General features: G+C 44.2%; 1 protein-coding gene across 2 annotated transcripts in view; it reads left to right on the top strand.

Moving 5' to 3' along the window:
* The window catches only part of nup155 (nucleoporin 155), a 213,449-nt gene that overhangs the window by 70,224 nt on the left and 125,238 nt on the right, over positions 1-17,987 (top strand). For both annotated transcript variants that reach the window (XM_072592775.1, XM_072592786.1), the window contains 3 exons: positions 2,422-2,495; positions 4,240-4,331; positions 11,085-11,182. In XM_072592775.1, coding sequence (XP_072448876.1) covers positions 2,422-2,495; positions 4,240-4,331; positions 11,085-11,182 — 264 coding nt within the window. The remainder of the gene's footprint in view (positions 1-2,421; positions 2,496-4,239; positions 4,332-11,084; positions 11,183-17,987) is intronic.

The following is a 17,987-nucleotide window of genomic DNA, read 5'->3' as shown; positions in this document are numbered from 1 at the left end:
AGAGGTCCTTCTGAGCTGTACAGGGCCCTAGTGAGACCGCACCAGGAGTATTGTGCGCAGTTTTGGTCTCCAAATCTGAGGAAAGACATTCTGGCTATTGAGGGAGTGCAGCGTAGGTTCACAAGGTCAATTCCCGGATTGGTAGAACTATCTTACACTGAAAGATTGGAGCGACTGGGCTATTATACGCTTGAGTTTCGAAGACTGAGAGGGGATCTGATTGAGACATATAAGATTATGAAAGGATTGAACACTCTGGAGGCAGGAAACATGTTTCCACTGATGGGTGAGTCCCCAACCAGAGGACATAGCTTAAAAATAAGGGGTAGGCCATTTAGGACAGAGATGAGGAGAAGCTGCTTCACCCAGAGAGTGGTGGCTGTGTGGAATGCTCTGCCCCAGAGGGCAGTGGAGGCCCAGTCTCTGGATTCATTTAAGAAAGAGTTGGATAGAGCTCTCAAGGATAGTGGAATCAAGGGTTATGGGGATAAGGCAGGAACAGGATACTGATTAAGGATGATCAGCCATGATCATATTGAATGGTGGTGCAGGCTCGAAGGGCAGAATGGCCTACTCCTGCACCTATTGTCTATTGTTGCCGCATTACAGTGCCACTTTAGTTACAAAGGTACTCTGTACTAGGTACATTGAACTCTTTGCTACCTTCTCCCCAGCCCCACTCCCCCCATTTATCTCTCCACCCTGAAGGCTCCCTGCCTTCATTCCTGATGAAGGGCTTTTGCCCGAAACGTTGATTTTCCTGCTCCTCGGATGCTGCCTGACCTGCTGTGCTTTTGCTTTAGATTAGATTCCCTACAGTGTGGAAACAGGCCCTTCTGCCCAACCAGTCCACACCGACCCTCCGAAGAGTAACCCACCTAGACCCATTTCCCTCTGAGTAATGCACCGAACACTATGGGCAATTTACCATGGCCAATTCACCTGACCTGCACAGCTTTTCCAGCACCACTCTGATCTAAACTCTGGTTTCCAGCATCTGCAGTCCTCACTTTTGCCTTAGGTACAAAGGTACCGAGTTACAGATACTTAAGATCAAATTCTTTGGAAACAAAAAAAAAATGAGACAAGTAAAGAAATAGGTAGTCCAGCATTGTGGGCCATAGGAATGAATTAGAAAAAGCAAGAAAGTAAAAGTTCAGAATGTCAGTCTTTCCAACCCTGTCCATGCTGGTACTTTGCCTCAAGGGACGCCTGCCGTTGTTTGGAAAAAACAGTGACTCCCAACAAAACCCATTGGCTGGTCAGAATCTGTCATGGGGAAGTATTTTGTAAATTTATTAAGCAGCAGGTGACACACTGTAAAATAACTAAGTCAAAGTAGGAAGGGAAGGGTGAGTGAAGTTATGCTCACAATGGGACCTCTTGTACATTGAAGACATGAAACACCTACTTCTGCAGGAGTGACTTGAGACTTCCAGTTGCCTGCAACTTTGACATAACACTATGCTCCACTGCCCAGCATTTCTGTCTGAGTCCGACTACAGTGCTTAAGAGAGTCTTAACGCAAGCTGGAAGAACAACACCTCATATTCTGCTTCGGGAACTTTGGAACCTTCAGGAGTTTAATCACTTTAGAGCTGTAGCATCTCCTCCACATCTTTGACCAACCTCTTACCACAGGTCTTGTAGTGAAATTGAGTTGCTTTCAGCGTAGGCAGTCCATTTTCATCCACTCATTGTCCCTATTATCACCTGCTTAGCTTCTTTTCTTCTCTGCCTTACTATCAACAATCCCTTTGACTGCCGAACCTTTTTCTCTTCATCTCCGGACTCTGTTTCCACCCCATAACACACACACTGGCCCACATGCTTCCCACCCCATTATCAGCTGTTTCCTAGTTGCTGTCAATTCTGAAGAAGAGTCATGGGTCTTAAAATGTCAAATCTGCTTTGTCTGAGTTTTTCTAGCATTTTCTGTTTTTGTTTGTTTCAGATCTCCAGTATCTTTATTTTATTTAATTAAGGACAGCAGACTCCCTTCTCTAAAGGATTTTACTGATCCAGGAAGTTTATTGTAGCAATCAACATCATTGGACCCTCAATTCCAGATTTCAGTCTGCCCTGGTGAGATTCAAATGCAGGGCCTCAGAACATTACCAGGGTCTCTGGATGAATAGCCTAGTGATGATACCACTAGGCTGTTGCCTCCCTGTGCAGTGGCTGCTTCACTGGTCTGTGGACCAGTTCTCCTAATTTTGGCACAAACTGCCAGATTTTAGTAAGACAATTATGACATTGGAAGTGACATTGACACTTGATGTGCAGAGTGTGATTCCAGAGGAATCGGCTGATTTACTTTTTGATTTGTCAATAGTGGATTAGCTAAACTGAGTGGCTTGCTTGGCCCTTTGTTTTGTCTTTTCATGTCATTTGCTAATAGTTTCAATATTTTTCACCCAGACCCAATTGTTCAGATTGCCATTGACAACTCGAGGAGCATCTTGTACACACGCTCAGAAAAGGGTGTGCTACAGGTAGGTCTTTTTGTGTTATGATTACAGTGACAACCAATTGCTGCGTTATAGTGATACTGCACCCATTCACTGCATAATCTTGACATCCTTTGCTTCATCGCAGTGCAGCTAACATCCATTGATGAACCTGCCTTCATCAATGTCTTAACTATTCCCTGTGTGAAAAAGTTATTTTCTTGCATCACCTTCGCTTTCATCTGTGCCCTCTTTCTCTTCTGAGCGGGAATACCTTCTCCCTATCTGCTTCTCCAGCTCCCTCGTGATGTTGACAACATCAATCAAATTTCCCCACAGGTGCCTTCTCTCCACGGAGAACATTCCTAACTCTTCAGTCGATGCTATTCACTGAACCAGTCCTGGAACCATTCTTGCATATTGTTTCTGTACCCTTTCCAATACATTTGCATCCTTTCTGTAATGTGGCGCCCACAATTGCACAATACTACAGCAGAAGCCTAACAAGTGTCTTGTGCAAATTCAACATTATCTCCTTGCTCTTATGTGCCACATTCATAAAGCTAAGAACACTATATGCTTTATTTACTGCGCTCTCCATCTGTGCTGCCACCTTCAATAATCTGTGCATATATACACTCTGGTTCCTGAAATCCTGCAACCTTTTATAAATATACCCACTATTTTACGTTGTCGTTCAATCTTCTTCGTACCATATTGCATCATTTCACACTTGTCTGCACAGAGCCTCATTGGCCACCTATCAACCTGTTCCACGAGCATGTCAATATCCTTTGGGAGTTCCGCACTCTCCTCACAATTTACAACTCTTTCATGCTTAGTGTCATCTGAAAAATTGAAAATTGTCCCCCGCACACCAAGATCCAGATCATTTGCATCAAGCTTCTTTGTTATCTCATCACAAACACTCCAAGAATTTAGTTGAACAAAGCTTTCAGTTTAGAAATTCATGCTGAATCTTCCTAATCAACCTTCCTTTTTCCATGTGAATACTAATTCTGTCCAAAATAGTTGTTTTTGAAAGCTTCCTCGCCACTGAAGTTAAAGTAACTGGTCTGGAATTGCCAGGAATGGTCTTAGCATCTTTTTGAATAAGGCTGTAATGTTGTCAGTTTGCCAGTTATGGCATCCCCCCGAATCCATGGAAGGCTGGAAGATTGTGGCCAATGACCCTGCAATTTCTACCCTCACTTTGTTCAAAAACCTTGGACGATGTCAGCTGATCTGTATGCCTTGTCAAGCTTAAGTACCAACAGTCTATCCACGATGGCTACTTTATTGATTTTGAACCCTTTGAGTGAGATTTTCCCCTTGTGCACCATGGCTGAGGTCCTCTTCTATAAAGACGGGTGCAAAATATTCATTTCACACTTCAGTTATACCTGCTGCCTCCATGTATAAATCCCTTTTTTGGTGTCCAATCTGCCTAAGTCCTCTTTTAGCTTTCTCTTTGTTTAGATGCCTGTTACAACTTTTGGGATTCCCCTTTTCTCTCAGCTGTTAGACTTTTCTCGTAGTTTCTGTTTGCTTCTTTGATTTGCTTTATCACCCCCCCCAAAAAGAGATACTTCTGTTGATTCTCAATTACTTATTCTGCCTCACACCTGTCATAACCCCTCTTTCTGTCTAATTTTTATAAATCTCCTTTGTAATCCGGGGAAACTGCTGTTAAAGGGGATCTATTTGTTTCTAATGCAGGTCACCTGTTTGACTATGTGCCTTCTATTTTACCAGTTGGTGGTGGTGATCGGTTCTCTCTGATTTTCAGGTGTATGATTTGGGTGCTGATGGTCAGGGAATGGGCAGAGTGGCTTCCTTATCCCAGAATTCCATAGTCTCTGCAGCAGGTAACATAGCCCGGTGAGTGAAAATTCTGATGGTGTAAACTCTGAGCTCATGTCTGTTCTGTGTGATGCATTGTCTGCACTGAGTGTACTTTTTAATAAAATTTTTGAAAGGTGGTGGGCGTCACAAGCACTCCATGTGCAATGTGGAACATTATCTATAAGCCACGGTAGAGTGGTCAAAATCCTTTGGTTTCAATTGCCATTGTAACACTTGAACATGTAAAACAGAGAAGTATTGAGGGAATGCCGAAGTGCCATACAGTGCTGAGAGAGTGCTGTGCTCTGAGAGATAGCCAAGTTTGGTACCCATGAGGATGGCCTCAACTGGGATCTTGGGTTCATGCCACACTGCAGGTGACCTCACAATACTATAAACACTCTCACACACAAACACACATACACACACTCTCTTTACACATGATCACACTCCTGCATACCCTCGCACAGACATATATTCCATCACACTCGTGCACACATTCTAGCAAGTGCATGTACACACATATGATCTTACTCCCCCTCGCGCGCACACAAACCTTGTTCCTTCATAAAATGTGACATTTTATAAATTCCTACTTTGGAAAATGAACCAGTCCGACTCAACTTTGGGATACAGACAGACTCTAACCTCGGACCTTTAATGCATTGTCTGAGCTGATGTCACCCTTTTTGTTTTTACTGATGAAACATTAGTTAACTCGGGACTGTGACTTGAAAGAAGTTCTGGGATTTACATATTAATCAATCAAAACCTGCATTCCCATTCTAAGTGATTGAAGACCTAATGGCATCGAGGTTTGTTCGGTACATGACATCAGTTGTCTGACACTTTGATCTTTTACTATAAATTCTGTGTCCTATGATCCTGACCTGTTAGCTACCTGATGAAGGAGCAGTGCTCCCAAAGCTTGTACTTCGAAATAAACCTGTTGCACTATAAGCTGATGTGAGATTTTTAACTGTGTCCACCTTTGGATGGAGCAGTTTTTGTCAGGTGTGTCCAGGAAGAATTTCTGACTCTGTATATAGGTAGACCAATTAGAGGGGAGACCATACTGGATTTGGTGCTTGGCAACGAACCAGACCAGGTGTCCAGTCTCTTGTTGGGAGAGCATTTGGATGATCATGATCATAACTCCCTGACCTTTACGATAGTGATGGGGAGGGATAGGAGCAGGCAATGTGCTAAAGTATTTAATGTGGGGGAGGTGGAATTACAATGCTATTAGGTTGGAACTGGGCACCTAAATTGGGAACAGATGTGCTCAGGGAAATGCACAACAGAAATTTGGAAGTAGTTTTGGGAATACTTGCTGGTAATGCTGGATAGGTTTGTCCTACTGATGCCAGGACGGGATAGGAGGATGAAGGAACCTTAGATGGCAAAGGATGTGGAAATCTAATTCAGAGCAAGAAGGAAGCTTGTGGAGGCAAGGATCAGTCAGGACTCTAAAGAGTTACAAGGTAACCAGGAAGGAACTGAAGAATGCACTCAGGAGAGCTAGAAGGGGGCATGAACAAGCTTTAGCAGGTGGAATTAAGGAAAATCCTAAGGCATTCTATACTTAGGAGGAGCAAGAGGATGGCCAGAATGAGAGTAAGCTGATCAGGTATAGTGGAGGGAACTTGTGCCTGGAGTCTGAGGAGGTAGGGAAGGTGCTTAATAGTTTGTTTCAGTATTCACTAGTAAGAGGGACCTTAATGTTTGTGAGGACAGCGTGAAACAGGTTGATATTAAAAAGGAGGATGTGTTGCAAATTGTGAAAACTGTAAAGATAGTAAGTCCCCTGGGCCAGACGGGATATAGCTAAGGTTACTACAGGAAGCAATTGCTGCATCGTTAGCAATGAACTTTGTGTCCGCATTGCCCACTGGAATAATGCGAGATGATTAGAGGGTGGCACCTGTTATTCCCTTGTTCAGAAAGCGACTAGGAATAATCCTGAAAATTACAGACCAGTCAGTCTTACATCTATGGTGGAGAGGATTCTGAGTCATAGGGTTTATGATTACTTGGAAAGTCATAGTTTGATTAGAGATCGTCAGCATGGCTTTGTGAGGGGCAGGTCATGCCTCAGAAATGTTATTGAATTCTTTGAGGATATGACAAAACTCATTCATGAAGGTAGAGCAGTGGATGTGGTCGACATTGATTTTAGCAAGGTGTTTGATAAGATTCCCCAAGGTAGGCTCATTCAGAAAGTAAGGAGGCATGGGATACAGGGAAACCTGTGTGTCTGGATACAGAATTGACTAGCCTATAGAAGACAGAGGGTGGTAGTAGATGGAAAGTGTCCAGCCTGGAGCTCGGTGACCAGTCGTGTTCTGCAGGGATCTGTTCTGGGACCTCTGCTGTTTGTGACTTTTGTAAATGACTTGGGTGAGGAAGTAGACGGGTGGGTTAGTAAGTTTGCCGTTGACATGAAGGTTGGTGGAGTGGTGGATAGTATGGACGGCTGTTGTAGATTGCAATGGGACATTGACAGGATGTAGAGCTGGACTGAGAAGTGGCAGATGGAGTTCAACCTGGAAAAGTGTGAAGTGATTCATTTTGGAAAGTCGAATTTAAATGCAGAATACAGGGTTAAAGGCAGGTTTCTTGGCAGTATGGAGAACAAAGAAAATTTACAGCCCAGGAACAGACCCTTCGGCCCTCCACACCTGAGCCGATCTAAATCTACTGTCTAAACCTGTTGGCTAATTCCTAAGCATCTGTATCCCTCTGCTCTCCACCTACTCATGCATCTGTCCAGATGCATCTGAAATGAATCTATCGTGCCTGCCTTTACCACATCTGCTGGCAACACGTTCCAGACGCCCACCACCCTCTTGCCGTGTATATCCCCCTTAAACTTTTCACCTCTCACCTTGAAAGCGTGACCTCTCGTGATGGAATCCTTCACCCTGGGAAAAAGCTTATTTCTATCCACCCTGTTTATACTATGCATGATTTTGTAAACCTCAATCTCTTTTTTTCTAATAAAAACGATTCTAACCTACTCAACCTCTCTTCATAGCTAGCACTTTCCATACCAGGCAACATCCTCGTAAACCTTCTCTGCACCCTCTCCAAAGTGTCCACGTCCTTTTGGTAATGTGGCTACCAGAACTGTACATAGTATTCTAAATGTAACTGAACCAATGTCTCGTACAATTTTAACATTACTTGCCAGCCCTTATACTCAATACCCTGTCTGATGAAGGCAAGCATACCATATGCCTTCTTGACCAGACTATCCATCTGTGCAGCAACCTTCAGGGTACAACGGACCTGCCCTTCCAGATCTCACTGCCCATCAACTTTTCCCAAGGCTCTTCCGTTCATTGTATAATTCGCTCTCGAATTACTTTCCTAAATGCATCACCTCACATTTGCCTGGATTGAATTCCTCCTTCTCCGCCCAACTCTCCAGTCTATCTATACCCTCCTGTATTCTTTGACAGTCCCTTATGCTTTCTGCCATATCTTCGTGTCATCTGCAAACTTGCTGATCATACCAACAGTGCCCTCTTCTCGATCATTTATGTATATTACAAACAACAGTGGCCCCAGCACTGACCCCTGTGGAACACCACTGGTTACCTTTCTCATTTCGAGAAACTCCTTTCAACTACTACTGTCTGTCTCCTGTTGCTCAACCAGTTCTTTATCCACCTAGCTATAACACCCTGCACACCATGTGACTTTTTCTCTATTAGTTTACCATGGGGAACCTTATCAAACGCCTTATTAAAGTCCATGTATATGACATCAACAGCCCTTCCTTCATCAATCAACTTGGTCACTTCCTCAAAGAACTCCATTAAGTTGGTAAGACACGATCTCTCCCGCACAAAACCATGTTGCATATCACTGATAAGCCCATTCTTTTCCAAATATAGATAGACCTTATCCCTCAGTACCTTCTCCAGCAACTTTCCCACCACTGATGTCAGGCTCACTGGTCTGTAGTTACCCAGAATATCCCTACTACCCTTCTTGTACAGGGGGACAACATGAGCAACCTTGCAGTCCTCCGCCACCTCACCTGTATTTAAGGATGCCACAAAGGTATCTGTCAGGGCCCCAACTATTTCCTCGCTCTCCTCCCTCAGCTACCTAGGATAGATCCCATCTGGTCCTGGGGGTTTGTCCACCTTAATAACCTCTAGCCTACCCAACACATCTTCCCGAGCTATATCAACGTGATCCAGACTAATCAAACTTCTATCTCTCATCTCAACATTCATCATGTTCCTCTCCTCAGTGAACACTGATGTAAAGTAATCATTCAGAATCTCACCCATTCTCTCAGGTTCGACACACAGCATTCCTTCCTTATCCTTTAGTGAACCAATCCTTTCTCGAGTTCCCCTCTTGCTTCTTATATAAGAATAAAATGATTTGGGATTCTTCTTAATTCTGCTCACTAAAGCTATTTCATGACCCCTTTTAGCCCACTTGATTCCTTGTTTAAGACTTTCCTACTCTTCCGATATTCCTCCAGGGCCCATTCTGTTTTTAGCTGCCTAGACCTTATGTACGCTTCCCTTTCCAGGGGGATCTTAGGGTCCATGTCCATAGATCTCTCAAAGTTGCCACCCAAGTTGATAGGTTTGTTCAGAAGTTGTATGATGTGTTGGCTTTCATTCGCAGGGAGATTGAGTTTAAGAACCCGTGAGGTTACGCTGCAGCTCTGTAGAGCCCTGATTAGACCACACTTGGAATATTGTGTTCAGTTCTGGCCACCTCATTATAGGAAGGTTTAGAGAAGGCGCAGAGGAGATTTACCAGGATGCTGCCTGGATGGGAAAGTATGTCTTATGAAGAAAGGTTGAGGAAACAAGGGCTTTTCTCATTGGAGTGAAAAAGGATGAAAGATGACTTGATAAAGGTGTACTTGATGATGAGAGGCATTGAGTGGATAGCCAGAGACTTTTTCCCAGGGCAGAAATGATTATCACGAAGGGGCATAATTTTAAGGTGATTGGAGAAACGTTTAGGAGAGATGTCAGATCTTTGCACAGTGTGTGGAATGCACTGCCTTTGGTTGTAGTAGAGTCAGATACATGAGGGAGATTTAAACGACTCTTGGATGGGTATATAGATAATACAATGAAGGGTATGTAGGTTAGTTTGACCTTCAAGTAGGATAAAAGGTCAGCACACCATTGAGGGCTGAAGGGCCTGTATTGTGCTGTGCTGTTCTATGTTCAATCAGCCTTTTCTGCTCTGAAGAAAGCAACATGACCCTGACCATAGCTAAACTGCTCCATCCGAGGCAGCATCCCAGTGATCCTTTTCTGCACACCGCCCAGTATAATCACACCCTTCCTACAGTGTAATGACCAGAACTGCACATAGTAGTCCAGCTGTAGTCTAATCTAAATCCAGTACAGCTTCAGCATAACCTTCCAGCACTTACAATGTATGCTTTGACTGATGAGGCATACATTGCCTTTAACAACTGGAGGAAGAATGCGTCATCTTGGTACCCTCCAACCATATGGCATCAGCGTTGACTTTACCAATTTCCTAATCTCCCTATCCCCCACCTCATTGCAGATCTAGACTTCCAACTTGTCACCACCCTCTTGAACTGTCCTACCTGTCCATCTTCCTTCCTGCCTATCCACTCCCCTCTGACCTGTCATAACTCTGATCTCCAGCATCTGCTGACCTCACTTTCTCTCTGATAAAGGAAAATATCTTCTAAGTGTCTTAACTTTTCAATTAACCTGACCTGTTGCCTCCAAGGACCTGTGGTCAAGCACAACAAAGTTCCTCTGTTCCTCTGAGCTTCTTAGTATCTTGCTAGTCATTTCATCTCTTATTAGTGAGCCGACCTCACCTTGTTATCCTCCTTTTCCTTCTTTTATGACCTTGTTATTTGATAAAAAGGCATTGAAATGGATGATGAGCTTTGATCATATTAAATGACAAAGTCTAATAGGCTGAATGACCTGCACGTGTTGTTATATCTCCCTTCTCTAGTTTATTTGAGTTGGTATGTATGTGCACGCTGTTGAGTATTCCTGTGTGTGTGCAAATTTTTGTTGGGATATGCCTGTGTGTGTGAATGTACTATCTGGGATATTTCTCTCTCTCCCTCTCTCACACAGACACACACACACCCCTATCTGTCTCTGTCTTCAGTACACTCAATCACATGGTGTTCACAGCCTTCTGTGGCAATGCGTTCCACAGATTCACCACCCTTTGGCTGAAAACATTCCTCCTAATCTCAGTTCCAACAGCCTGTCCCTTCACTCTGAGGTTGTGTTTCTGGGTTCTACTCTCTACAACAGGTGATTCTTCTATAACGCAATGGCTGCATTCTTGTGCAGCCCCACGTTATAGAAAAATCATGGTTTAGAAGCAGGGCTTAAAGTGTTGGCGATGTAATCGAGTCACAGCCAACACTTGTTTTAATAGATACACCATGGAAACAGTGTCCCCAATTGGTCAGTTGCATGACAGCGATTTCACATTAATGAAGTGTGCTTTATAGCAGAATGACCTGTACTTGCAGAACTACCTTCACACTTTGAGGCATTCGCGTGTTATGCATAATCCTTTTTGGAATATCCCTGTGTGTGTACATTTATACTTTCTGGGATATTTCTGCGTGTCTATATGTAATTTCTGGGATATTTATGATGGATGCATATTCTAACTCTCTGGGATTTGTGGTGTGAGTATCCCATTGGTCTCTGGGATATTCTTGCTTTAGAAATACTGCGGTGTAGTGTTGCTATTTCTTCTCAATGATCCTTTTGTTTTTCTCAGAACCATAGATCGAGCTGTGTTCAAACCGATTGTTCACATAGCAGTTATTGAGAGCTCGGAGTCGGTGGATTGCCACCTGCTAGCTGTGACACATGCAGGTGAGAAGATAGAGTTGGTTAATTTGTGGAATGTCGTAGAATCATAGAATTCCTACAGTATGGAAATGGGCCATTGAGTCCGTACTGACCATCCAAACAGCATCCCATCCAATCCCACCCCTACTATCCCTACCCCTGTAACCTTGCATTTCCCATGACTAATCCACCTAGCTTGCTCAATTCTAGATACCTATGTGGGCAATTTTTCACAGCGAATCCATCTAATCTGCACATCTTTGAACTGAGAGAGGATACCGGAACACCCAGCGGAAACCCAAGCAGACACTGGGAATGTGCAAACAACTCACACAGACAGTCACCCAAGGGTGGAATTGAACTTGGGTCTCTGGAACTGTGAAGCAGTAGTGTTAACCAGAGTCATTGTGCTGCCCTGTGTACTCGTGTTATTACTGGTGTTCAGTGTAGCATTGGTTAATTAATTGAGTGTAGTGCTCATGTTCAGGAATTGAGTAAATTATGATGCCTCTGAGACACAATAATGAGGTAGTACTGAGTTTTTGATGCCAGATTGCCATTATTTAAAGAGAGTGTGTGATGTTTTCACAGTGAATGTAGTTATGTTTGAAATCACCAAAACTGATCAGTAGGGACTGTGCTATATTTCATTCTGCAACCAAATGGTGTGAACATCTTGGAGAGCATGCAAAATAGTTTACTGAACAGTCCAATCAATAAATTCTTTAGTTACATAGATATACTGAATAAACAATTGTTCTCCTGAGAGCAGAGTAAGTTTTTAAAAATACTTGATAGAGGTGATTGAAATCATGAATAAATTGGTAGACAATCCTATAAAGAGAGGTGACAACACTATCTGAGTAGTGAAAATGTGGCGAAGGCAGAGTGGATTGAACTGAGAAGAAAAAATGAATTTCCCTCATGGAGGTAGCAGAAATTATTGAGGTATCAAATGAGTGCTTTGCATTTTTTCTTGAGCAAGGATGGAGATATTGTTTAAGTCATTGTGGAAGAGTTGAAAGGAGAGAGTGTTGCAATACAGAATGGGCTAAAAATTGATAAAGGGAAATATATTAGAGAAGTTTGTCTGTACTTTTTTTAAAGTCACCAAAACCAGATGAGATGCAAACTAAAGAACTCCAGATGCTGTAAATCAGAAACAAAAACCGAAGTTGTTGGAAAAGCTCTGCAGATCTGGTAGCATCTGTGGAGAGAAATCAGCGTTAATGTTTTAGGTCAAATGACTCTTGTGCAGAGCTGTTCTGAGGAAGGGTATTTTGAGCCAAAGTATTAACTCTGATTACTCTCCATAGATGCTGCCAGACTTGCTGATCTTTACCAGATGAGATGCATCTGGGTGAGAATGCTGAGTAACTTGAAGGAATATAGTCAAGGTGCTGGCATAATTTTCTTGTCTTCCTTAAGCTATGGGGGTTGTCAGAGGAAGAGAGAATTGCTGATCTCACCTTAGTATTGTAATGATCGCTGCTGATTGTAATACAGGACAATCAGACCTCAAAGTTAAACCTAGGTATGGAGGGAATGCAACAAAAGTTTATCAGGCTGGGATGGCAGGCGAAAGATTTGATCAGTTCGGCTTCTTTTCACTGGAGTTCAGAAGAATGGGTTAGAACATAGAACATGGAAAAATACAGCGCAGTACAGGCCCTTTGGCCCTCGATGTTGCGCCGATCCAAGCCCATCTAATCTACACTTGCCCACTATCCTCCATATGCCTATCCATTGCCCGTTTAAATGCCCATAAAGAGGGAGAGTCCACCACTGCTACTGGCAGGGCATTCCATGAACTCACGACTCGCTGAGTAAAGAATCTACCCCTAACATCTGTCCTATACCTACCACCCCTTAATTTAAAGCTATGCCCCCTTGTAATAGCTGACTCCATACGTGGGAAAAGGATTCTCATGGTCAACCCTATCTAAACCCCTAATCATCTTGTACACCTCGATCAAGTCACCCCTAAACCTTCTTTTCTCCAATGAAAACAGCCCCAAGTGTGTCAGCCTTTCCTCATATGATCTTCCTACCATACCAGGCAACATCCTGGTAAACCTCCTCTGCACCCGTTCCAGTGCCTCCACATCCTTCCTATAGTATGGCGGCCAAAACTGCACACAATACTCCAGATGCGGCCGCACCAGAGTCTTATACAACTGCAACATGACCTCAGGACTCCGGAACTCAATTCCTCTACCAATAAAAGCCAATACGCCATATGCCTTCTTCACCGCACTATTTACCTGGGTGGCAACCTTCAGAGATCTGTGTGCATGGACACCAAGATCCCTCTGCTCATCCACACTACCAAGTATCCGACCATTAGCCCAGTACCCCATCTTCTTGTTACTCTTACCAAAGTGAATCACTTCATACTTACCTATATTGAACTCCATTTGCCACCTTTCTGCCCAGCTCTGCAGCTTATCTATATCCTGCTGTAACCTGCCACATCCTTCCTCACTGTCAACAACTCCACTGACTTTTGTATCATCCGCAAACTTGCTCACCCAACCTTCTAGCCCCTCCTCCAGGTCATTTATAAAAATGACAAACAGCAATGGTCCCAAAACAGATCCTTGCGGAACACCGCTAGTAACTGCACTCAAAGATGAACCTTTACCATCAACTACTACCCTCTGTCTTCTTCCAGTCAGCCAATTCCTAATCCAAACCTCGAACTCACCCTCAATGCCATACCTCCGTATTTTTTGCAGTAGCCTACCATGGGGAACCTTATCAAACGCCTTACTAAAATCCATATACACCACATCTATCACTTTACCCTCGTCTACCTCCTTAGTCACCTTCTCAAAGAATTCAGTAAGGTTTGTGAGGCACGATCTGCCCTTCACAAAACCATGCTGATTATCCTTGATCACATTATTCCTATCCAGATGTTCATAAATCTTATCCCTTACAATTCTCTCTCAGACTTTGCCCACAACAGAAGTGAGGCTCACCGGCCTATAGTTACTAGGGTTATCCCCACTCCCCCTCTTGAACAAGGGAATCACATTTGCTATCCTCGTCTTCTGGCACTATTCCTGTAGACAACGAGGGCATAAAAATCAAGGCCAATGGCTCTGCAATCTCCTCCCTTGCTTCCCAGAGAATCCTAGAATAAATGCCATCAGGCCCAGGGGACTTTTCTATTTTAACCCTTTCCAGAATTTCCAACACCTCTTCCCCACATACCTCAAAGCCGTCCATTCTAATTAATTGTGACTCAATATTCACATCGGCAACAATGTCCTGTTCCTGAGTGAATACTGATGAAAAGTATTCATTCAGTGTCTTCCCAATCTCTTCAGCCTCCACACACAACTTCCCACTACTATCCTTGACAGGACCTATTCCTACCCTAGTCATTCTTTTATTCCTGACATACCTATAGAAAGCCTTTGGTTTTCCCTAATCCTACCAACTAAGGGCTTTTCATGTCCCCTCCTTGCTGCTCTTAGCTCTCTCTTCAGATCCTTCCTGGCTACCTTATAACTCTCAATCGCCCCAGTTGAACCTTCACGCCTCATCTTTACATAGGCCGCCCTCTTCCCTTTAACAAGGGATTCCAATTCCTTATTAAACAACAGCTCCCTCACATGACCCTTTCCTCCCTGCCTGACAGGTACATACTTATCAAGGACACTCAATAGTTGCTCCTTGAACAAGCTCCACATATCAATTGCGCCCTTGCCTTGAAGCCTACTTTTCCAAGCCACGCATCCTAAGTCATGCCTCACCGCATCATAATTTCCCTGCCCCCAGCTATAACTCTTGCCCTGCAATGCACACTTATCCCTCTCCATCACGAGACTAAAAGTCACCGAATTGTGGTCACTGTCCCCGAAGTGCTCACCTACCTCCAATTCTAACACCTGACCTGGTTCGTTACCCAGAACCAAATCCAGTATGGCCTCACCTCTTGTTGGCCTGTCTACATATTGTGTCAGGAAACCCTCCTGCACACATTGGACAAACACCGACCCATCTAACGAACTCGAGCTATAGCATTCCCAGTCAATATCAGGAAAGTTAAAGTCCCCCATAACAACCACCCTATTACTTTCACTCTTCTCCTGAATCATCCTCGCAATCCTTTCTTCTATGTCTCTCGGACTATTAGGAGGCCTGTAGAAAACTCCTAACAGGGTGACCTCACCTTTCCTATTCCTAACCTCAGCCCAAACTACCTCAGATGGAGAGTCTTCGTCCATCGTCCTTTCCACCGCAGTAATACTCTCTTTGACAAGCAATGCCACACCTCCCCCTCTTTTACCCCCACCTCTGACCCTACTAAAACACTTAAACCCTGGAACCTGCAACAGCCAATTCTGTCCCTGTACGACCCATGCCTCTGTAATAGCCACAACATCGAAATCCCAGATACCAACCCACGCTGCAAGTTCACCTACCTTATTTCATATACTTCTTGCATTGAAGTATACACACTTCACGCCACTTTCCTGTTTACAGGCACCCTCCTTTGAGGGTGTTCCTAACCTCCCTACACTCCAGGTCCTGCACCCTAAAGCTACAGTCTAGGTTCCCATGCCCCTGCAGAGTTAGTTTAAATCCCCCCCCCCCCCCCAAGAGCACTAGCAAACCTACCCCCAAGGATACTGGTGCCCCTCAGGTTCAGGTGTAGACCATCCTGTTTATAGAGGCCCCACCTTCCCCAGAAAGAACCCCAGTTATCCAGATACCGGAATCCGTCCCTCCTGCACCATCCCTGTAGCCACGCATTTAACTGTTCTCTCTCCCTATTCCTTGACACTATATCACGTGGCACGGGTAACAAACCAGAGACAACATCTCTGTTTGTTCTAACTCTGAGCTTCCAACCTAGCTCCCTGAAAGCCTGCCTAACATCCTCACCCCTCTTCCTACCTATGTCGTTGGTGCCAATGTGGACCACGACTTGGGGCTGCTCCCCCTCCCTCTTAAGACAATAGACAATAGACAATAGATGCAGGAGTAGGCCATTCTGCCCTTCGAGCCTGCACCGCCATTCAATATGATCATGGCTGATCATTCCTAATTAGTATCCTGTTCCAGCCTTATCTCCATACCCCTTGACTCCACTATCTTTAAGAGCTCTATCCAATTCTTTCTTAAAAGAATCCAGAGACTGGGCCTCCACTGCCCTCTGGGGCAGAGCATTCCACACAGCCACCACTCTCTGTGTGAAGTAGTTTCTCCTCATCTCTGTCCTAAATGGTCTACCCCGTATTTTTAAGTTGTGTCCTCTGGTTCGGCACTCCCCCATCAACGGAAATATGTTCCCTCCTGCCAGAGTGTCCAGTCCTTTCATAAGCCTATACGTTTCAATCAGATCCCCTCTCAGTCTTCTAAACTCAAGGGTATACAAGCCCAGTCGCTTCAGTCTTTCCGTGTAAGGCAATCCTGCCATTCCAGGAATTGACCTCGTGAACCTACGCTGCACTCCCTCAATAGCCAGAATGTCTTTCCTCAAATTTGGAGACCAGAACTGTACACAGTACTCCAGGTGTGGTCTCACCAGGGCCCTGTACAGCTGCAGAAGCACCTCTTTGCTTCTATACTCAATCCCTCTTGTTATGAAGGCCAGCATGCTATTAGCCTTCTTCACGACCTGCTGTACCTGCATGCTTGCCTTCATTGACTGGTGGACAAGAACACCCAGATCTCTCTGAACAGCCCCTTTACCTAATTTGATACCATTGAGGTAGTAATCTGCCTTCCTGTTCTTGCCACCAAAGTGGATAACCAGACATTTATCCACATTAAACTGCATCTGCCATGCATCTGCCCACTCACCTAACTTGTCCAGGTCACCCTGTAATCCCCTAACATCCTCATCACATTTCACCCTACCACCTAGCTTTGTGTCATCAGCAAATTTGCTAATGTTATTGCTGATACCATCTTCTATATCATTTACATATATTGTAAAAAGCTGCGGTCCCAGCACGGATCCCTGCGGTACCCCACTGGTCACTGCCTGCCATTTTGAAATGGAGCCTTTAATCACTACCCTTTGTTTCCTATTAGCCAACCAATTCTCTATCCAATCTAGTACTTTGCCCCCAATCCCGTGCGCCCTAATTTTACTCACTAACCTCTTGTGTGGGACTTTATCAAAAGCTTTCTGAAAGTCCAGGTACAGTACATCCACTGGATCTCCCTCGTCCATCTTCCGAGTTACATCCTCAAAAAATTCAAGAAGATTAGTCAAGCATGATTTCCCCTTCATAAATCCATGCTGACTCTGTCCTATCCTGTTACTATTATCCAGATGTGCCGTAATTTCATCCTTTATAATAGACTCCAGCATCTTTCCCACCACTGAGGTCAGACTAACTGGTCTATAATTTCCTGCTTTCTCCCGCCCACCCTTCTTAAAAAGTGGCACAACATTAGCCGCCCTCCAATCCTCAGGAACCAACCCCGATTCTATTGAACTCTGGAAAATAATCACCAGCGCATCCACGATTTCCCGAGCCACCTCCTTCAGTACCCTGGGATGCAGGCCATCAGGTCCCGGAGACTTATCAACCTTCAGACCTAACAGTCTCTCCAACACCAAATCCTGGCAAATAGAAATTCCCTTAAGTTCAGGTCCTTCAGCCACTGTTACCTCAGGGAGATTGCTTGTGTCTTCCCCAGTGAACACAGATCTGAAGTACCCATTTAATTCCTCTGCCATTTCTTCGTTCCCAGTAATATATTCCCCTGCTTCTGTCTTCAAGGGCCCAATTTTTGTCCTAACCATTTTTTTGCCTTGGACATACCTAAAAAAGCTTTTACTATCCTCCTTTATATTCTT

The sequence above is a fragment of the Chiloscyllium punctatum genome, chromosome 2, assembly GCF_047496795.1.
Source record: "Chiloscyllium punctatum isolate Juve2018m chromosome 2, sChiPun1.3, whole genome shotgun sequence".
Lineage (NCBI taxonomy): Eukaryota > Metazoa > Chordata > Chondrichthyes > Orectolobiformes > Hemiscylliidae > Chiloscyllium > Chiloscyllium punctatum.
The sequence above is the reverse complement of the archived record's forward strand: the minus strand, read 5'-3'. Positions and strand labels throughout refer to the sequence as shown.